This window comes from Syngnathoides biaculeatus, chromosome 23 (assembly GCF_019802595.1).
Source record: "Syngnathoides biaculeatus isolate LvHL_M chromosome 23, ASM1980259v1, whole genome shotgun sequence".
In the NCBI taxonomy this organism is placed as follows: domain Eukaryota; kingdom Metazoa; phylum Chordata; class Actinopteri; order Syngnathiformes; family Syngnathidae; genus Syngnathoides; species Syngnathoides biaculeatus.
This window is the reverse complement of record NC_084662.1, coordinates 7,478,194-7,501,042: the sequence shown is the minus strand read 5'-3', so window position 1 is coordinate 7,501,042 and position 22,849 is coordinate 7,478,194. Positions and strand designations below refer to the sequence as shown.

At 42.5% G+C, this 22,849-nt stretch overlaps 1 protein-coding gene across 2 annotated transcripts in view; it reads right to left on the bottom strand.

The window, feature by feature from the left end:
- man1a1 (mannosidase, alpha, class 1A, member 1) overlaps positions 1-22,849 on the bottom strand; it is a 71,851-nt gene that overhangs the window by 22,637 nt on the left and 26,365 nt on the right. For both annotated transcript variants that reach the window (XR_009793919.1, XM_061813192.1), the window contains exons 3-4: positions 15,957-16,072; positions 14,555-14,635 (exon numbers count right to left, since the gene is read on the bottom strand). Coding sequence is in view for 1 of the 2 variants with exons in the window: in XM_061813192.1 (XP_061669176.1) it covers positions 14,555-14,635; positions 15,957-16,072 (197 nt within the window). In the remaining variant the exon portion in view is untranslated. The remainder of the gene's footprint in view (positions 1-14,554; positions 14,636-15,956; positions 16,073-22,849) is intronic.

The following is a 22,849-nucleotide window of genomic DNA, read 5'->3' as shown; positions in this document are numbered from 1 at the left end:
TGAGTCACAGTTTTAACCCAAATCAGCCAAATTTAAAGTCCGGTCGTTGAATTAATAATGCATCAGATAGGTCACGTCATATGTACTGTACCTTGAACATTTGAGGTTCATCCGATATCATTTAATGGTGTTTTGAGAAGATTTAAATTTTAGGCCATTTTCAAAAGCAGAGAGGTTAAAAAAAACCCCGAAAAAATTTGCATTTGCCATCACGGCGGCAGCGGCGGGCTGTGAGTGACATGCACATTAAAAGATGTCATATCTCAGCGTCTCTCATGCCAACTGGGCCCCGAAAATCTTCAAAAGCTTTTTGACTTGCCGGAAAATATCGCAGCACTTGCTGATGACTGGGATGGCTTGACAGATGCCGCATCAAGGGGGCAAAAAAAAAAAAAAAAAAAAAACAACCCAAAAACACTAAATTGATATCTTTGTGCACTTTTAAACAAGTTCTCACTACACTATCTACGTATGTTGATATAGCGAGTACATTTATTGGTGGCTTTGGCTCCTTACAATGCTGCTGAACTATTACTGCACACGGTATATTGTAGTATACACAGTATTCATTCATGTATCATATAATTTGAAATTCTTGCGCAGTAAAATGCCGCCGATTAATCTTGCTGCGTAATTCCCGGCCTACAGACCGCACCTGGTTACAAGCCTCAATGAGTGCATTTGTAAAGGAAATACCATTTGGTACATACGTAAGCCACACCTGTGTAAAAGCCGCAAGTGCCTACATTAAAACACGAGATATTTACAAAGAAAACTGGTACACAGAAAGAGTTTTCAAATTTCTAATACCTTAGCTTACCTTTACATAGCAATAACACGGTAACACGAACAGGGGTAGGGGGGGAAAAAAAAACAAAACAAAACAAAAAAAAAAAAAAACAGCCGTGGCAGCTACACAGCAGCAAAATGCTAGCACAGGCACTAACGATAGCGCCGCTTAAAATAAAACTTACCGGTACAGATCACTGAGACACACCAGTAACACAGCAGCAACACGTTAGCAAAGCGCTAACACTAGCGCATCGCCAACAGTGGCGGTAAAAGTCACTTCCTCGGCACATATATTCTTACCTTTTCTGCTCGAGTGCCCCCTTGCGACTGTTAGAAAAAATGCACAAATTAGCCGCATCACTGCATAAACCGCAGGGTTGAAAGCGTGTGAAAAAAGTTGCGGCTTGTAGGCCGGAAATGACTTTCGAGACATTTGCTTTGTGTCATTGCCTCGTGTTGTAAATAAGTGTACTTTGATGTTTATCATCCCTGTGCGCCGCTACTGTCGTCTTCGCCGCAGTAAAAAAGCGGAACGGCGGGCCCATTAAAGGCTTATTATTCAATTCTATTTCACGCTATTGTCGCTTTCTTTTTATGCTCCTTCCCCTGTCATCACTTTGCATTTCGCACCTGTCCCACCAAGCACTTAGTGAGCAATGTCTGCCAATGCGCTTTGTACATAAACATCCATTCTTGTTCACCTGAGTGAGAAAAGAGAAAAAAAAAAAAAAAAAAAAAGTCAACAAAAGTCACCACCTGGTGTTTGCCGCAACAAGCTGACGCAACAAAGTTTTCTGCCTACCGCGGAGATAAAAGAGCCAAAAGAGGGCGCTGGACATTAATATTGAGCAAACAGCCACAGGGCAGAGACCTTCGTAACCCGCCGGAACGTAAAAAAAAATGGACAAAACGTCTCGGAAGACGGCGAGACGTCTGAAATATAATGCATATTATTCTTAAAAAGAACACAGTACGTGGGAATGTGTCTGGCAGCTGAGGACAATATGAGCAGTGTAACTATTTCACTTTCAGACATTAATTTGGTTTAATTTTTGTGCTTTTATGTGGGGGTTGGAACAGTTTACTTATAACAACGATAACTAACATTTGGCTCACCAAGATGATTAGAAATTTAATTTCATTTCTAATTTTATGACAGTGAGAAATGTTAAAATGTTGCCCGTTAATTTAATAAAGCTTGATCCATTTTGAGTGTTAAAGGGTTAAAAAAAAACGTAAACAGGCCAAATTTGGATCACCTCTAGAGCAAACCTTGGTTTAATTTTGTAATGAAGGTTCACGCAATAATCTATAAAAAAAAATTAATGGGCGGAAAAGCCCCAGTCACCCCTAAATTTATTTATTTATTTTTTTGGGGTAAATGTAATGGCTTCTTCTTGGGACAATTCAGAGTGAAATAGTGAAATAGTTTTTGGCAAACTCGGAAATAACAAGGAACCCAGTTGGCGGATGTAATAAAGCGGCCCGTAAAATGATCATTTGCCGCGTGTAAAATTCACAAGTCGCTTGTAAACATGCAAATGATCTTCGGGTTACCGCAACATTCCCCCCGCAAGTCGGATCCAATTGAGATCCAAACATTCCGGTGGCTGTACCGGGAGCGGTTTCGAATATTTTGACCCGGAATAATAAGGATCAATCAAAAATGAGCATAATTATGGTCAGGACGGCACAATTTCCAGATCCGATTTTTGTAAAGTTGGGGAAGTTGAACTCATGTCAGGCTTGCACAGCAAATGAAGCCAGGTTGAACTCTGATTCCAAGATTCCAAATTACGTACAACAATTTTCTGGCAACTCTTTCGTATCGCTCGGCCTTCTCTCTGATTTGTTTTGACACCAGTTTGAAAAAATAAGGGAAAAGCAATGACAAGAATGCAGACTGTTGTGTTGTTCATTCATTCATTCATCTTCTTCTGGTTTTCCGAGGTCGGGCGATTCGAAATAAGTTTAGGCAAAGGAAATTGCGCGTTCCGTTGTCTTTTCGCCCTCTTCTCATCAAAACGATTATTCTAAAAACAAGCGAGACGGCATGGAAAATAGCAGCGCTATCCGACATCTTGGTTCGGAACAAACGCCACTTAAGTGGGAGGAGAAGGCCCAATTTGGCGAGGCCGATGACAATGAACATCTGTGACACCTGGAAAGGAAATAAGCAAGGTCAGTTTATCCCTGCCTCCGCCGTGTCTCGCTACGGAGCCAAGAATACACGCGAGCAGGGCAAATCGTCGCAGCTAACGACCGACGAGGCCGTCGGGTCAGCTCCTTGCCTGTCGTAGCAAATCCAGAGACAACGGCGACCGAATTCCCGGCTCGTCAGACGTTTAGCTGAGCGGTCCGGAATCATTTCCGCCAGTACGAGAAAGTCACGCCGATTGAGCACTGATTCAAAGGCGCCCTTGAAATTTAGCCAAAATACGAGGATGAGGAAGCTTCCGCCTCGCCACGCCAAGCTTAGGTCTCTCAGGGGTACTCAGAGATGCCGCCTGATGGCTAAATCCTGCAGCCCTCGGGCCAGGCCCGGGGAGAGCGCCGCTCTTTTCACACGAGCGAGCACAGAACCGGGCTGATTGTCGCCCTAATGCCGCGTTTACACAATTCTCGCCGGCGTCAAGAGCTTCAAAGCCGGTTGACTATGCACACACGCTTGACATTTCACGCTCCACGCCAGGAAAAAAAAAAAAGACGAGTTTTTAAGCGGAGCGTTTACCGGAACAGCTTGGAAATGAGTGCAAAAAGCCCGCGGGCCACCACGCGACCACACAAAGCGCCAGCAACAAGCTGCTGATACTGCTGAAGTTCGGGGAAAAAAAAAAAAAAAACGCACACGTAGCCACCGGGGCTTTTGGAGTTTGCTTAAGTAAGGCTATCCGCAAATTACATTTAATGGTCTTTAAGTTTGTGGCACGCGACCGAGATTGAAGAGGGAAGCTTGTTTTTGCGACGTGCGGTAAACGAGGAAAACCCGACTCGTCACTGGCGGCTCTTTCATGTCAGAATGTCCGACGAAAATAAGGAAAATAAACATTGCTAACTTCTCATTAGCTAACTGTCATCTCTCTACAGGTGGTCCAAGGACAGACACTTTGGATCGATTTTGCAAACAGTCGCAAATTATACATAAAAAAAACACGTTCGTATATTAGCTGTACGGCTCAACGGACGCTCAGGAAATCAACCTGAGGTAACAACAGCCAACTCTCAATTCTCATTCGCTGACTTGTCACATGACTCGCCAGGCCAGGCCAGGCCTCGCCTTTTAAAGCCACGCCGGAAGTCACAAATACGTCACGCGCACCTGTTGTGAAACCCGACTTTGAAATCCCAACACAGGCTTGAAAAAGTGGTGACACCGTTACCTCTTGGTTGCGTTTTTGTCCACGATCTTAGAACCATTAAAAGATATGTTCTAAAGCACCGGTGTCAAACTCAAGGTGCGGGGGCCAGATCTGGCCCGCCACATGATTTTATATGGCCCGCGATGCCAAATCTAGAGTGTCAATTTCAAGGAATCTTGTAAAAATCTGGATCAAAATTTTGAATTGTCAGATATTAGAAAGGATAAAAATTGAGATATTACAAGCATTTTTGTGTTACCAAATGTGAATAGTTGAAAAACACATTACCCTTGATTTAGTTTATAAATTGATGATGTAAATATGATGAGATTATTAAATATTATTATTCCACAGTCATAACGACCCTCTGAGGGAAACCGCAACAACAATGTGGTCCGTGACAAAAATGAGTTTGACACCCTTGTTAAAAAAAAAAAAAAAAAAAAAACATCAAAAGACGTTAAATGCTTGCTCTTTCGCTCAGTTCGAACATCCTAATCTTATGTCGTTAAAATATTGCCCACGTTCCAACTCTCACAAGTTAGCAATACCAATAAAAGCTTGCGCGCCTATTGACACGCTAGCTACGGGGTAAACACGATAACACCCATCTGATATATTTGAGCGATTACGGTCAATAGCAACCGGCTTTTATGCGGTAATATATTCCTGTGATTAAAAAGCAGCATTTCATATCAACAAGGGCCCGGATTTACAAGTCCAAACACCGCACAATCTCCCGTTCCGAGTGATTATTCAGCCTGAAGCAGATAGATTTAATCTACCTTCACAATAACAAAGAATTATGATGACGAGAGCTGATTTGCAATCACGCAAACGATTTTTACCTGGACGGGGCTCGCTTCCGCGGAGCAAATTGAAATAAAGTCGCTCTTATTTATGGCGCGGGGGCCACCTTATTCTTCAAGTGATTAATTTTAATTGTTATGTTCGCCGCACAATGCCTGTCGCGTAACAAAGCTGCCAAATGTTGGCCCCCTGCGATAAATACGACAACGGCAAGGTTCTGACGACAAAACGGCTGAGCTGAGCTCTTTTATTTATCGATAACATTTATTCTTTTGTCCTGGGAGAAATTGAAAACTGTACAAATATACCGTAATTCCCGGCCTACAGAGCGCACCGGGTTGTAGGCGTCGGTACACAGAAAGAGTTTAACGCTAGCGCTGCGCTAACGTTAGCGCCGCATCACCGCAGGTTTGAAAGCATGTTAAAAATGTCGCGGCTTGTACGCTGGAAATTATGGTCGTCATCATCCATCTACATTGCAACTTCATAAATGTTTGATCTACAGTGTGTTCTGCTTGGCTTGTCAAGACAAGTCGCAGAGAAAACGAGCTTCGTGTTGACTAGTCCATCCAGCCATTTTCTTTTGCCGCTTATCCTCACGAGGGTCGTGAGGAGTGCTGGAGCCTATCCCAGGTGTCGTCGGGCAGGAGGCGGGGTACACCCTGAACTGGTCGCCAGCCAATCGCAGGGCACATCGAGACAAACAGCCAATCACACTTGGGGGGGCAATTTAGAGTGTCCGATTAATGTTGCATGTTTTTGGGACGTGGGAGGAAGTGCGGGAGTGCCCGGAGAAAACCCACGCAGGTACGGGGAGAACGTGCAAACTCCACACAGGCGGGGCCGGGATCGAACCCGTGTCCTCAGAACTGTGAGGCCAACGCTTCACCACCGTGCCGCCATGTTGACTAGTGACGCACCCAAATGAAAATTCTTTGCCAAATCTAAAATAGAAAATGAGTAAACTAAGAACAAAAAAAAAAAAAAATAAATTAAACTAAAATTAGGCCTTTAGTTAATCAATAAAAGATGATGCAAAAACAACTGAAGAGTTCATTTATGCATTGTAATACAATTGCTGTCATTTTACGATTGAACACACGTTACTTTTTTAAACACACAGACACAAAAGTACTGCAAATCGGTACCGTTGAGTACCAGGAACTGTATTTGTAGAATACCAGTTCAAACCAATTGGAAGCCTTTTGCTGTTCCACGGTTGTCAGCGCTTTCCATCAACAAAGATATGCCGAAGCTCATTTAAAAAAAAAAAATTATATATATATACATACACACAATGAAAAGCGATTTCATTGGTCGTATTTGCTCCACGCTTCTTGTTATAAAGTGCGCTCAAGACGTGTTCATTGGGCGGCGATGCTGCCGTCCTACGTGAGCTGTGGGTTAAACCAAGCCTTTGTTTGGTGCGATGACTTTATTGAAGAAATTGCAAAATATAAAGAACCCCCCCCCCCCCCCGAAATCTTTCCTCTCCCTTGATGTTCAGTTCTCAGGCAAATGCAACTGAGAATGCGCTAAATGCGCTGGAAATATGCATGTTGTTTACATGCGGTGGATTATTAGCAGCCCCGGCCTGCCCTTGGCTCACTGGGGTAATCTCATTACATCTGACAGTCGATATCAACTCCCCGTGTGGCCTCCAACCGCTCGGACGACAAGATTAGCAGCAACTCAGTGCTGACGGCCGCTGCGTTTGCATTAGCGTGTCTGCTGCAGGATGACGCAAAGATGCATTTGCCGTTTTAATCCCACTTCTTGATGACGAACTCGAACTCGAGGCGTGTGGCCCGCAGCCACTTGGACAACAAGATCAGGAGAAAGTTGACGCCCGTGGCCGAGATGCGAAGACGCTTTTGAATCTTTCTCCGCTGTTACCAGGACAGATTCTACATGAACTTTCTACGTGGCCTCCAACCGCACAGACAACAAGATTAATTGTATCAAACTCGGGTGTAGGTAACAATTACTTTAACGATTAAATCATTTGTCAATTATTTCTCGATTAATTGATAAATTGGATCAAAAAGACTCAAATTGACAAACATAAAACAAAGAGAATTTATTACATCTGGTATATTTTAAACAACCACATAGCAGACCTTGCCTGTCTGCTAGCTTCATGCTAACACATACCGTAATTTCCGGCCTATAAGCCGCGACTTTTTTCACATGCTTTCAACCCTGCGGCTTAAGCGGTGATGCGGCTAATTTGTGCATTTTTTCTCACGGCTGCAAGGGGGCACTTGAGCGGAAAAGGTAAGAATGAGACCGGTGGAATACATGTGGCGAGGAAGAGACTTTTACCGGTAAGGTTTTTTTTTTTTTTTTTTTTTTTTTGGACCGACCCTGTTAGCAATGCACTAGCACTGTGCTAGTGTGTTGCTGTGTCTCAATGATTTTTACTGGTATGTTGTTTTTTTTTTTTTATAAACTGCCCATGTTAGCGCTGCAATAGCTAGCATTAGCACTGCGCCAGTGCATTGCTAACCCTGTCTCAGTGATTTAGGTTAGTGCTGTGCTACTGTGTTGTTGCTATGTTAAGCTAAGCTGAGGTATCAAAACTGAAAACTCTGTACAGTCTTTTTTTTTCCAAATATCTCGTGTGTCAATGTGGGCACTTGCGGCTTTTACACAGGTGCGGCTCATGTATGTACCAAATGGTATTTCCTTTACAAATGTACCGGGTGCGGCTTATAACCAGCTGCGCTCTGTAGGCCAGAAATTACGGTAATGGAAAGGATCCCATACGGGCTAACGAATTGCATCTATGTGGCGACGTTATAATGCTTTGAACAGTGGATACTTCAACAAATGGACCACTAAAACATGTAAACAGACAATATAAGCAATCGCAACCATATATGACGAATATTAGATATACTGAGTCACTTACAGTAGTTCATGCCCATCACAAAACGTTGCAGTGAATTATCAAACTGTGTGATTTCTTTAAGTCTATTTAATTACTTTGTGATTATTCTACGTTTATAAAGTACAATATTTTAGTGCGCTATTAGTGATTAGTGAGTATTTGGCATCCTAAAAATAGAAGAAATTTTGTGGTTTATTTGTGGAAGAGGACAGAATGAATTAATGCCACTCTCATTCATTTCAATGAGGAAAAATGATTTGGCATACAGAAGTTTGAAATATACTCACACGGATGAAATTCTATCTCAAGCCGCTTCAGTAATTCATTCATTCATTCATTCATCAGTGGTCGTTGGTGAGACCCCCGGGACATCTTCTACCGCCACCCACTCCCGCCAAAAGACCTTTGACTAAGTCGCTCACTCGTGGAGATGGCCACCCACCACTTGAGACCCCCGAACCCGACACTTGTCATTTTCCAACATTTTCCAAGAGTGGAAAGAAAGGCAAAGGGCAGCGAACAGCTGCGACATTTTCCTCCCCAGTTCCACGTCTTGTGTTTTGATGGGAGGTCGCTTAAACCGCATGGCTTTCCGCTTCTTAATCTTCCTCCAAACCACCTTTGTGGAGAGGACAGATTGGGCCATCCGAGAGGAGATTAAGAGCGAACTCCACCAAATTAATTGTCCACGCCGGTGCGAGGAATCCTCACTTGGCTGCGTCCGTATCTCATGCGCGTCGGAAGGCTTGGCCACGGCGGCCGTTTTCCCCTCGGAGCCGATTTTCACCGGCGAGTCGATGGGATTTCCCGAGGACAGGAGATAGAAGCTGTCTATCGGCCCCTCGCGGCGCTTTCCCCCATGAGAGGGTCTCTGTTTGGGGTGGGGCGGGGGGCACGTCGGCTGGCGCTGGTCATCTTGTGGGGTGGACCCACACTCCCGGCGACGCTTTGTGTAAGCTAGACGGTCTCTCTTTCACTTCAAATGTGCATGCGTCCATCCGTTTTCTGAGCCGCTTATCCTCACACGGGTAACAGGAGTGGCGCAGCCTATTCCGGCTATCTTTTGGGCAGGAGGCGGGGGCACACCCTGAACTGGTTCCCGGCCAATCGCAGGGCACATAGAGACAGACAACAGCGCCACTCTTACACCTAAACTGTGCATTTGATTTAATATTTTTTGTTGTAGATTAAAATCTCACATTTATCAATATTTTAAACTTTTTTTTTTTAAAGTGTCAATAAGTCGGCTCGTGCTTATTGCTACCTAAGTCTGCAGGAAGATTTAAATGCCTGTGAGAAAAAAAAAAATCCCTACATAATCGAGAAAACTTAGACGTGTACAATTTAAAAAAAAAAAAAAAAATCATTGATATTGGGAGGGATGACTGAAGCTCGAACTTGAAACCTTTTAAGAGGTTTCCAGTGGATATTTTCTCGATGCGATTGGCGTTAAATGAGCCAGCGCCCTCCTCATCCTTAACTTGAGACCAGCGCACTCAATATGTTTTCGGCCACCGTTCGGGCTGTAAAATCAAAGCCAAAATCGATATGTTTTCTTCTTTTTCCTGCCCCCTCCAACAAAGACAGCAACACTCCAAAGAACACCCCCCAAAAACCAGCTGACATCTCTTTTTGTGTAGTTTTCCAAAGTCATGTTGAATCACAGCAGTCGGCAGGAGAATAAAGTCACATTTTATGAGGTGTTTTGTTTTTTTGTTTTTTTTTTGTCACTTGGACTTCCCTGACCGATTTCTCCCTCCTTTGCTGTAAAACAGTTTTAACTGAGCAACTATCAAGACGTCTCCACTCCCTCCTTCGCTTTCCATCATGTGAGCCGCCTGCCAAGACCGGGCTGTCTATCGTCAAGGTTTTTATGTGATTGCTTCTTATTTGTGGCTTCCGCGCGCCGCCGCTGCTGTTATGCAGCACGCAGTTTGGCTGCCCGCGTCGGGCTCGTCTTTCTTCTCCAGGCGTTGATGCATTTTGGCTTTGTCTTACGGTGTGATGAATATGCGTGGGGGAAAAAAAAAAGCAGGTAACTTTATATTGTCCTCGTATTGTTACATTAGTGGCCCTCACGCAAGCGTTTGTGAGCTTGCGGGGGATCTAAAATCAGGGTAAGAAGAAGCCATAAGCTTGCGTCACCTCGTTATCCTTCGACCACGGGTGGACATTAATAATGCGTCGTGCATAAAACCTGACCGGGAGCGAGCCCAAGGACACGGTTTTAGTTTTTATTTTGGGTTTTGGGAAAATAAACATCTTTTGCTTCTCAGACAAGTGGCCCAGATTGCGTTTATAAGAGGCCAAAAGCTAAGAACTGCTGCACCTGTATCAAGGCCTTGAGGCTAGCAAAGGTCTGAGCTAACAATTCATTTTCCTGTACATTTACAAATATTTTTTATCCTTGGGGTCAGTCTGATCCCAGCAATTTCAACCTCCAGAAAGTGATTATAATGTATAGATTACGAGTATACAGACATACAGTATGTAAATCTCCATAAAATCTCACTGATTGACCGAAAACTGGAAACAGCTGTAATTTTACTCTTTTAAAAGTGTTTTTGGAAGGAAGCTTCTGGTTGCTCAGACCAAAAACAAGACAGAACCTTAGCAGAACATGACAGCTAGTCTAGAAAATCCGATCCTGCGAATGGTTACGCAAACCAAACAGAAGAGATCTGTTGAACTGGATCGGAAACATCCTTGGTTGTAGCCAATATTGATAAACAGAAACAAGACACAAAATTGTAGGACAGATATTCCAGCCACCGGAGGCTTGAAGTCAGGATATTTTTGGAGCTAGTTAGATATGTAAAGGCAGACAAAACATTCTAGATCAAATAGGATTCGCTTTTTCAGGTCATAGCAGTGGCATTTGAGTGACAGTTGACAAAAATGTGGTTTTAAGAACCAGTCTTCGAGAAGGGCGAGAAGAGCTAGATTTTTCACAATTTTCAAGCTTCATTTTTCCATACATCCGCAGTTCACCGTTCGCCGCCACGCATATTTGCGGATTTTGCTCTCAAAGTTTTTTTTTTTTTAAATGTACCGTATTTTCACAATCATAGAGGTCTTAAATTCTCTTCTGAATAGATGAGGCGCCGCGTTGGACATGGCAACTTTCAATTTGCAAATGTTGCTTTGTTTGCTTTTTTTCCCAACAAAGTACACTTAAACACACCGGTTACACTGTTAGCTTGGATGCTAGCACGTGTTTTAGCGAGTATGTAAGCTACCATATGAAGGCACGCATGCTTTGCACGAAGAGTGCCGCAAATTGTACTGGGAGGAGGTAAATAGCATTTAAAGTGCATGTTTTGTGTCAATTATTTCTCAAGTCATTCTTTTATTTGTTAGGTACGCTATATGGTACCTTACATACACGCTAAAACGTACTGGCATGCATGCTAACAGTGTAACCAGTGTGTTCAAGTGTACTTCATTGGACAAGTCACAGAACAATTTGGTCCAATTTTGGTGAAATTTTAAAACTTTTACGCGCATCCTATGGTTGGAAATATATGGTACATATCATACACAGATGAATTAATACCACGTTCATTATTCGGGGATTTTTGTTATTCGAGGAGCGTAACCTCCGCAAACGAGGAGGGAACACTGGATATACTTGTTTTATTCAAACCATTTAAATTAAAAGGGTTGTTCACAACATTTTTGTGTTGTGTGTCAAACCGACAAAACATTTATTTTAACTTTACAGGGATGCTAAGCTTCAGTAAAAGGCTACGCTAATACGTTAAAAGCGTTATCCGTCATAAAGTTCCCAATCACGGAACGACGGTGACCTTTCAATTTTCGATCTATTCTGGCACTTTTTTTTTTTCCCGCCCTCATCTCCTGTGAGTATGTCATCATCGTTAGCCGCATGCTAACCGCCATTTGAGGCCACTCGGCTGAGTGACCTTCATCGGAGGAGAAGGCCACCAATCAGCCGCCTTCGCCGAGGAGCCGGACTAGCGAGGAGGGGCGTGCGATGACTTTTGAGTGGCGCCAATTGATTGGCTCATTAAACCCCCCTCCCCGCCCCCAAAAAGAAAAAGAAAACGCGTTTATGAGTGAGTGCTGAGGAGGCATAATGAGTGTCACAGTTTGGTCCCGCCGCGAGGCCATTAGGCATTCAAATCATCCGCTACCTGCGCCGATTCCCGTCAAGAGCGTTTTGTCCTCGTTTCCGTACGCCAATCAAGCCGCCCGGCTTTGAAATCGGGAGGATGATTAGAAATATTATTCATTCGATGACGACATGCAGATGTGGGTCACAAGCTGTTGTTGGAAGTTTAGATTGAAACTTTTTTTTTTTCTTTTAATTGAAATACGATTTTCTTCTACCGCAGCAAGGATGTTATGTCGTATACGCCCACATGTCGTCTGAGATTCTACTAAACTCCATGCAAACAACAATTTATTTTTACGAATGTCCTCAAAGAGCTTTTTCGAGCCGCACTGGCAATAACATCGCAGCCGTTGTTTTTTTATTCATCTTTCAGCACGTGCGTGAAGTGACTAGACGGGGAGCAAAAAAAAATGATTTCGAACACACGTTTGCTCGGATTTCCAGGACAAGATTGTTCCCATGGGAAATAAACGGGACTAAAAATGAATTTGTCCAAAGGCCTTAAAAAGTTTATTAGTTGCGCTAAATGGGATTTCAACATACTGTAATGGAAAATCTGTCAAATGTTATTTTATGTATAGTTGAATCATAACACTTAGTGATTAGTTAGATTACGGGAAAGCATTTTCCTGCATGTCTGATCAGAACATTACGCATTATGTGTATTGATCCATCCATCCATCCATCCATTTTCTATTGCTTTTCTGGGTCGGGTTACGGGGGAAGTAGCTTTAGCAGGGATACCCAGAGTTCCCTTTCCCCAGCCACTTCTTCCAGCTCTTCCGGAGGGATCCCGAGGCGTTCCCAAGCCAGCCGAGAGACAAGGTCTCTCCAGCGCGGTCTGGGTCGTCCTCGGGGTCTCTTTCCGGTGGGATGTGCCCGGAAATCCTCACCAGGAAGGAATCAGATGCCCCAGCCACCTCATCTGGCTCCTCGCAACGCAGAGGAGCAGCGGCTCGACACTGAGCTTTTCCCGGATGACCGAGCTTCTCACCCGTTCTCTAAGGGCGGAGGAAACTCATTTCGGCCGCTTGTATGCGTACGTACGTGTATTGATCTGAAAGATTTCCATATGTGGATGCACAGAAAGCACCGTCTGAATCTACCACGGGGCCAGCGAGTCGAAGGATATGCTGCAAGTCAGCAAAGATAATAAAAATGCAACCATTTTCGGACATTTTCAAAATCTTGCCTGGCATTACCCAGCAATCACTGCTTGAAATGTTTGCCCCCCTCCCTCCCCGGCCTGGCAGTTACACAGACTAAAGCGAATGAAACCACGCGCACCAAACAAGCTAGTTAACGTTACGTAAATCCTTCCCGCCCGTCCTGTAATGTATATTTCATAAAGCAGGGGTGGGGTGGGGGGGTGTAGAGCTCTCTAAAGCAGAGACGTGCAACCCGAGCGGCCGGAAAAAAAAAAAAAAAAGGGGGGGGGGGGAAGCCAAGTAGAAACGAAGCAACAACAACGGCTGCGTTTCCTATTTCCGGCTCACAGATTTGACACGCCGCACCCGCAGTCTTACTTAGCCTGAATTATTCTTTTTTTTGTTCTTCTTGCAGCTAATGAAGGAAAAGACGAAGCGAGGCCTCACTTGCTTGCTGAAGACACAAAGTGAAGCTTCAAGGCAGAACAACATCGACAATCAAGGCTGCAGTCAAATCTCTCAAGAGTTAGCCTCTTTTTTTTTTTTTTTTTTTTTAAACGAGCAGCCGCATTGTAGCCCAAGGTTTTAAAAAGCTCTGCAGCGGGGGGAATTTGCAGGCCGCAGAGCTATTGATTCTTTAGCGCAAACTTATAATTAATTAGGGAGAGAAGCATATCATTAAGGAGAGAAGAAGGAATGAAAAGATCAGAGGGAAAAACCCTGCTGATCGTCATTTTTGGGGCAGATTCTCTCACATACGTTCAAATCTCTTGGGGCCGTTCTTTTCTCCGCAAACGGGCGATGATGTGCACGGATGGGTGGATGGATAGAAAATCCAAATAAACACCATTTCCCTTTCTAATCGATATTTCGGGTTCATTAGTTTTTCCATCCAAACATTTTTTCTGTTCTGAGTCAAAGTCACCCATTCTAGAAGAATATTTTTTAAAAATGAAAAGAAAAAAAAAAAAAAAACTATAAAAAATTTATCTCAATACTTGGTGCATTAACTCAAACGGTAACTTATTTTAATCCTCCAGTTATGTTGGGGTTTTCAATAGACGCTTTTCATTTAATTAAAAGAAAAGGTGGAAAAAAAGGATACAATTAAATAAAAATGCATTATTTTATTAACTCCAAGATAAACAACCTAAAACAATATTCAGTGTATTTCTTTTGTATATATCTAAACCATTTTTGGTCATGAATCAATATAATCTGCCGTTAAAACTTTTAGATTGTTTTGATTTAGTTTAGATTTTATCTGTACATGAAAAAAGTGACCATATTTGTTGGATTGGATATTATTATTTTGAAAAAAGAATTTTATGGCTCATTTTAACCTGCAACCTGACAAAGGTTCCAATTAAGTTGCAAATATTTAAGGTGTCGTTTTCCCAGTTTGGCTTCTTACCTCTTTTCCGGACAAATAGTACGCCGACAGAAGGCCTCCCACGAAGCGGATGTTGACCTCGAAGACGGACACTTCGGCGTTCTGCGGTGGGAGACGAGGTCGACAAGAGACAAGACAAACTCAGCTAATTTCACTTAGCAACATGGAATTTTATCGTTTTGACTGACAGCTGAGCCTTTCGCTTAATTCAACTTTATTTGCTGTCTCACCCAGATTAGACAATACGCTCCCGTCCGGTGCCAACAACAATTTCAATGTCGATTGCGAAGTCGGATTGTGCAGCTAATTAATCCCTCGCTAAACAAAACAAAACAAAACCGTGCAAAATGATTTCCTCCGTTACGGCTAAGCCAAAAAGTACAAAACAAAAATGAAAACTGACATTTTTCAGCTTAGGAGGCCTGATGGCGCGCTGCACGTCGACAATTATGGCGTGAAAAGTTCTCGAGTCTTCATGTATAGCAGTAAAATCAACATGTACGTCATCATCGTCAGGCAGAAAAGTTGAATTTCCAAATATGGTCAACTTCATATTTTTTTTCCACAAATTGATACTAAATATTTTGGTGCATTGTCGCCTATTCATTTGTGTCGGTATTATTACTGTTGGACACATTGGGAAATTAATTCAACATGAGTCACAAAGTGCGGAATTCTTTTTCATTTTATTTATTTACTATTTTTATTTTAATTCAAATGTGGTATTATTATGATTTCAAAAGTAAATACAGAGTGTTATTTTCCATACTAACTGAATATTTATTTTTCAGACAAATGAATTGTTTCAAAGCATGGTGCTACGGCCCTAATAAATAAACATGAATCCAAAAGTCATTGTGGTACAACAACAATAATTGAAAATTGTATTCATCTGTCCGGGCAAATGTCATTCGTATTATTTTTCTATTAGTGTACATTATGACACACAGAGAGGCAGCAAGTAACTTGCAAGTACTTTGGACTGCGGCGTGGTTGTGTTTAGCATTCAGGTGAGGCCGGCCCGGAACAAAAAGACATTCTTTGTCTTCATTTGCGCTGAATTTCAAATGCTGAATTATCGGCGGCTTTCGCCTGCTCGCTCAGACGGCCGTTCTCGGTTTTCGGTTCTCGGCCCCTTTCCTTCCTGAAGGAGAGCGTGGGCGACATCGCCCAAGCCGTTTGACATTCATTAGAGATGCAAATGATGGTTCGGCCTTTCAAGGCGTCTTCGCTCAGCTCGGATCGATGATTCGCGACTTAATTGAGTGACTTATGGGCATAACCTCTTGCTAACTCCACTTACTTGAGCAGCATAATAAACACACGCAAACACTCCGTCACAACCGCTGATATGCACACTCACAGTTGGACACACGATGACACGCACACACAAACAAACAAACAAAATACAGCAATCACTGACCACGTTGAAATCGAGGTTCTTCTCCACCCACTCGGTGGCGGCGTCAAAGTCCTCAAACATCTCCATGATGTAGAGCGTGTCCAGAGCATCCACGATGGTGGCGCCTTTGATGCTTCCTAAGGGGAAAAATGAACAAAATTACTTTGAATATTTCCTTGCGTAAAGAAACAACACAGATGGGAGTAATCTGTACCAACAGATTTGAACATTTGCTAAAAATCTGTCAAAATTTCATCGGAATTGTCTGAAACGTGTCCAAAAATGTCCCCCCCAAAAATGTGTCAGGATTGTTGAACTTGGTTAGCAGCTGTCGCACTCTCTCACATGACAACAGTGGAAAAACAAAACAAAACACCTTTTTAACATTGTTAAAAATTGCCAATAATTTTTCATTTTAGTTTTTAAAACTGTCTTTTGTTTACCATTTACTTTTTAATACACTTTAAGCTAGTAAAACAAAACAAAAAATTATTTCACTCATATTAAGAAGAAATAGTGGTAAGAAATCACATTTAGGGTTTAGAAGGTCGGCATACTTGTGGTAAAGTTTGTGAATTTCATTTTCAATTCCGCAAAACACGACCCAAACGATCTGGAATTTGTCAAAACCTTGCTCAAATTTGTAAATGTCTGCATTTTTTTTTTTGTCAAACCTTTGTCAACATGTGTTACAAGATGCACAATATGTCCAAAAATGTCACAATGTATTACTTTTGTTGAAATTATAAAAAATAAACAACAACAACAAAAATCGAATGTGAAATTTCTCAAAAATATCCAAAAGTGTTACTCAAATGTTAAACTTTTTTTTAATGTTAAAAATGTGCCAATTATTTGTCAATTTTGCTCCAAAATCAGACGCTTTCCAGACTGAGCAAACGCGGGCGAGCAAGTTCAAATGGAACTAGTGACAAATTCTATCCAGTTTTGCACAGGTGACTTTTTCAACTTCGGTCTTCTCCGGGGCCTTTTTTTTTTTTTTTTTGTGGGAAATGATTGCTTTGAGCGGGAAATGAAAAAAAAAAAAAAAAAATACGGGTTGATTAGTACGCCCCTCTCGGGATGCAGGACGATCCCGTTTGATGATCCCATCACCAGCTCGAGTCCTGACAGCGCCGTGCCGGTGACTCGTCCTTCTTTCCTCCTTTGTGGAAGTCTCCAGAGGTGAAGAGGCTTTTTTTTTGTTGTTGTTGCCCATGTCTATTGTCTTGTTACGCTGCTTCCTTCTCCCTCAATGCTCCTCTTGTTTGGCGCTGAGTGTCCACGAGAGTGATACAGATGGCTCAGACAGTGACCTGAATACTAATATTATCCTTTTTGCCTTTTTTTTTTCTTGTACCCCCCCCCACCCCCCTTTCTCTCTCCTGGCAAAAGATTGAACGATACTAAACAAAACTGTAGCAGCGCTTCTTTTGATTTTGGAAGGTCACTGCTTTCCTTCTCGTTCTTGCTTCCTTGCTGATTTATTCCATTTTTTATTTGGGAGTACGACGCTCGCTCCAATTCCCCACCTGGCAGTCTTTGTATTCTGTTTGTTTGTCAATGCGCCACGGGATCACGGTACTTTTGTTGTGGGTTGCGGGTGAAAAAGAAACACACAAAAGAAAACAAAAAAAAACAATTGATAATCTTCTTTTTTTCCCCACATTTGACTTGAAGGGTACAAGAACCTTGGGAGGACATTTCTACACGAGCACCAATTAATGCTTGAAATGAAAGCGTGCAAAACTCACTGCCGTTCACAGAGTTCCGTAAATCGCGGTTTATGCTTGGTGTATTTATTTGCTTCTTGAGAAAGATCGTATTGTGTTGCACTTTGGAATTAATTTGAATTGATTTGTCTCCTTATCGTATCGTTTGGTAATAACCTTTGGTATCGCGTCGCATCGTAACTGGAGTAAATTGTACCGTATGGCATCGTCATGAAATTGGGAGTGAAATGAATGCGATTACACGGGTTCGGGCTTTATCGCTGTCTGTTTGTGTTACCGCTCCCTGTGGGTTAATGTAGTAGCGCTTGTTCCAAGTTTTACAATTACTGTATCAGCTACGCTGATTTCCGTTCACCCGTCTATGGCGAATTTAGAATCGAGCGGGCTTTAATTGGATTAAATTCAACTGTTTGGACAAATATTACGGCTAGCGATGAGCTAACGCTAGCGAGGCCTAAATTGGACCGCAAGGAGGAAGACTACAATGAGGACCGTGAGGACTTGGAGGACGCTTTCTTCACTCCTGCCGTGTGAAACACTGCAGGGACATTGTAGTTCGAATCTCTTTTATCGCTCTTTTTCTTCTATCTTCTTTTGTGTTCGGACCCTTACTTTGACTTAGCCAAGGTAGTACGTCTTTTGTGGACCTTGTGTGCTTACTTTCTTTACTTTTGTGTCTAGGGGGGGGGGGGGGGGGGCACGAGCAAGTGCAATCTGTAGGCCGGTCCCAAGACCTGATAAACGCAGAAGGTTGCGTCAGGAAGGGCATCCGGCGTAAAACTATGCCGAACACATGTGAGCGTTCATCAAAATTTGATCAAACATTATGGTATTCAAATGTATAATGTTTCGTTCTCTTTTGTTTTGCACGTCATTTTTTTCCCAGTCAACTTCAAAGTGTGAATAACAAACAACCTTGCAAGAATCTTTTTTGGGTTTCCTCAAAGTGAAATTTTACAAAGGCCTCTCATTCCTCGACAGCGACAGAGTAAAAGCACACACAAAGGAACATTTTCAAAAGTATGTTTTACAACTCTTAAATGTGTGTTTCTTTGTTTTGTTTTGTTTTTTCAAATCCGCACTCTGAATCATAGGCGGAAAAGGAAAAACAAAAAAAGAACAAAGCTTGAAAATCTCGCTAAACTCGCAGCCAAAAGTTGGAAGCTCTTCGTAATTGGGGTGAATTGTATTGTAGTCTAATTGGGAGTGAGTTGTATCATAATTCAGGATAATAATGGGAGGAAATTGTATCGCATCGTATGATAACCGTGTCGTTTTTGTCTCTTACTGTTATAGTATTGAATCATATCATAGTGCAATTGGAACTGAATTGAATCATAATTAAAATGAATAGCCGACTCTCGCGCTGCATCACAAGAGAAAATCAACCATCCATTTTCTTTCACCGCTTATCCTCACAAGCGTCGCGGGAGCGCCGGAGCCTGAAATGGTGGCCAGCCAATCGCATTACACATAAAAACCATCGTCGTCATATCACAAATGCATTTTGGGTTTTTTTTTTTTTGGAATGATATCATAATGAAATAGGAGTGAATCAAATCGTATCGGAACTGAACTGAACTCTCTTGTCTCCTCCATCCATCCATTTTCTGAGCTGCTTATCCTCACAAGGGTCGTGGGATCTCTTGAATCATATTTCTCCATTATTACCTTACATTGCATCATGATAGGGGCTTGCTGTATTATATTTTGAATTATTGCATCAGACATTGGAGTGGAGTGAATCGGCGCGCGCTGTAATTGAAGGGAATCGTATCGTATCACCCCGAATGGCATCTTAATAGGAGCGCCCTATTTGAAGTCAATTGTCTCGCAGCAATATTTGAGCTTATCGCATCATTTCGCGTTGGTGTTATCAAACCACGCTGCATATTAATCGGAGTGATTTCGATCTTATTGTGAGAGAAGGAAATCGGTTCTTACCACGTCGGAAGTGGAGTGGACCGCGTTGTATTGTGCTGCTGCGTAATTGGAGAGCCAAGGATTGGCGCTGAGTAATTAAGAGAGCATTGGATCATATCTCGAAATTACCGAATTATCCAAGTCACATTGTATATGTGAAACGTACTTTTGATGTAAGAATGTCCGTTCATCAGATAAACCGAGTTGATATTTTCCATTCGTGTTCCAGCTCCCCTTCCTGTTATCCTTTTCTAGCTTGCCAAACACAACTTGTGCGAAGACATCAACTCTCTGCAGCTCTGTCGGACGAGACGAGGAGGGGGGGGGGGGGGGGGGGGAATCATCTGGCACCGCGTGTTGACTCAGCACTCCGTGTCATTGCTGTTAAGAAGAAGGTATGTACCGTGTTGCGTTCAATTCCATCTCCGACTCCGGAGGCGTATCCTTAATCCTAAAATTTCACCCGCGTCCCCGACGCGCCCTCGGCCAGTGTTTATTATTTTGAGGGGTCGTCGATGAGGTTGTTGGGTGAAATTGATGGCTCAGCCGTGGGGCTAATGGCTTTATCGGCGGCGGGAAGCGTAAAAGCGGGCGGCGTGTTAACCTCGCACCCTCGGAGTGCGAGCGTCGACAGTTTTTTGCGGAGGTGACGCTCAAGGGCAAACGGGGGGGGGGGGGGGGGGTTTAGTTTGGAAACAGGACATGTCCGTGTCAAATGATCAACTACAGAGCTTTTCTAAATGTACTTCACAAATGTCTGATATTAATGAATGCATGGATGGATAGATGGATGGATGGATAGTTCATCTTTAATATTTGTGAGCAAAGTTGAAAAGTGTATTTTGATTTGCGTCATTGCAAATTTGTAGGTCCTTTTTTTTTTTTACCCCCCAAGTATTTTCACGTTTGTGTACTTTGGGTCACGTCAGGAAAAGTCCTCAATTTTAAGGGTGAAAGAATACATTCAAGATATTTTTATTTTTGTCAAATGTCAAAAGGGGGTCAAATTTGGCGTGACCCATCAGTAATTTTTTTTGTAAGTATTACATAATACATCAATACCAATTTACAATCCCATAATAAGAAATGCTTGGAGGAATTGAAATGCTCTTAAGACAAACTGGCTGGACACAAGATTTACCGTATTTTCCGCATTATGAGGCGCACCTTCAATGAATGGCCAATCCGAAAACTTTTTTTTTTTTCATATATAAGGCGCACCGGATTATAAGGCGCACAGAATAGACGCAACAGTAGAGGCTGGGGTTACATTATGCAGCCATTAGATGGAGCTGCACTAAAGGCTCAATAGTGATCAATATATAAGGTCAGCTTTTGAGACAATGAAAGGCTTTTAAGTGCTCCTTATAGTGCGGAAAATATAACTTGTCAGCGAAAGAAAAAGCTTTTTTTAATGCCTTGACTTGGAATATGTAATTGTTGTTGGATTGGGGAGTTTTTGCAGTGAAGGTGATTTCCAAAGGTGCAGGAAAGAAATTAAGGCTATGTGCATTTTTGATAAGGTAGTTAGTTACTATTCTAACAAACAAACAGTGCCCTGTTTCGTCATTCCAATTCCAAAGGCAAAAGGCTTTTAAGGTGTGTTGCATATTTTACAGGGTTAGGTCCGACCCATAACACAACTATTTGGTTGTCATCCAACCCTCAAACGACAAAAACAAGTATGGACACAACCCAAATAATACTTGCGCTTCAACAGTCCTGATAAAAAAAAAAAAAAAAAAACTGAATTTTTACTCCGTTTTAATGAGCATCATCATCAAGTTGGAACAAAGTGAGTTTCAATGGTTTTCACCATGCTCTTTGTTGTCATTTTCATGTTTCAGTTTCATGGGCTCGAGCAAAAAAAGTGAGCACAAACCCAACGGAAAGGCTCATTTTTTTTTTTTTTTTTTTAATCACAGGTCGAAAATGTATTATTTTGAGACGTCTGAGAAACTAACATTTTTCTCCATTGAATGTTTTCGATAGTAAATGGAACAAGAAAATAAACACTTGAATTTTTTTAAATGAAATTCAAATGTAGCACGAGTAGCTTTTTTCTCTTCTCTGCTGTGTGAAGTAATGATAGAGCTGATGTCACACATTTATTTCACTTAATTGTAGACACGCTAACTCTCTTGGACAAAGTAATTGGAAGCATTGCGAGTACTCTTCGTAAGCACGTTTTGGCCCGTCTGCCTTTCACGCAGTTCCGATCAGGGGAGTTGTCATCTCACGTTGCCAGTTCCCATCACTGATGGAATGTTTTTTGCCATCTTGAAACTGCGATTTTTTTTTTTTTTTTTTTTAAACTTGTGCTACTCCTTCTTGACACTGGTAACCGGCCCACACTAATTCAGGCGTTGTGTTAGCTCCGTAACGGACGAATGGTATCGAGCCTGTGTGAAAGACGTAAAATCTGAATGGGGGGGAACAAAATCCATGAACCCGTCGCTATAAAAATTATTCAGCTTTCGAGGTAATGTCAGAGCTGTAAAAGAAGCCACAAACTCTGCAGCGAACACACACACACATCCCTTGTGTTTTAATCACGAACAATTATCCAAAAGAGCAACAACGTGTCGCATCGCCGTCGACATCCTTTTGCCTTTCGATTAATTAGGCTAATGTGGGCACAACATCAAGGTACATGATGACATAAGCGCGGCAAAGCGTGTGTTGACATAATTTCGTTCGAGCCGCTACCTGGAAACCTGAGGGACGGCCGCCGCCGAATTGCGCCATCCGTCTCAATTACTTACATTGAATACCGGCTTCAGACACACAATGCGCCCTGAGACTCAAAGTCAAATAACGTAACCCGGCAAATGACTTGTCTCGATATAAAAGTGGGGCGGTTGGGGGGGTGGGCTTGGTTTCTCCACCGCTGGACCACATGCGTGTGAAGGATTTCAGCCGGGTAGCAACAGAGGGAGGATTCTGCCACCTTAATTGTTGACGTCCAAAGATTATATTTGACATGTTTGTTTGACGTCAATTTGACGACCACCTCGCCCACCGCTAACGTAAAAACCAAATGCTGGATAAGTGGAATAGAGTAGCACATTTTTCCATTTGGATGTCTCGTTATATCCACACAGAGAATAAATGGCTGGGTATTCTTGTGTACTTTGTACGTGTTGCTGCTCCGAGCGTGATAAATCAGCAGGTAAATGAAGATGAAACGACCACATGATCTTACGCTAGCTCAGTGCAACCAAATACTGGGAAATGCCATACACACACCCCAACAAA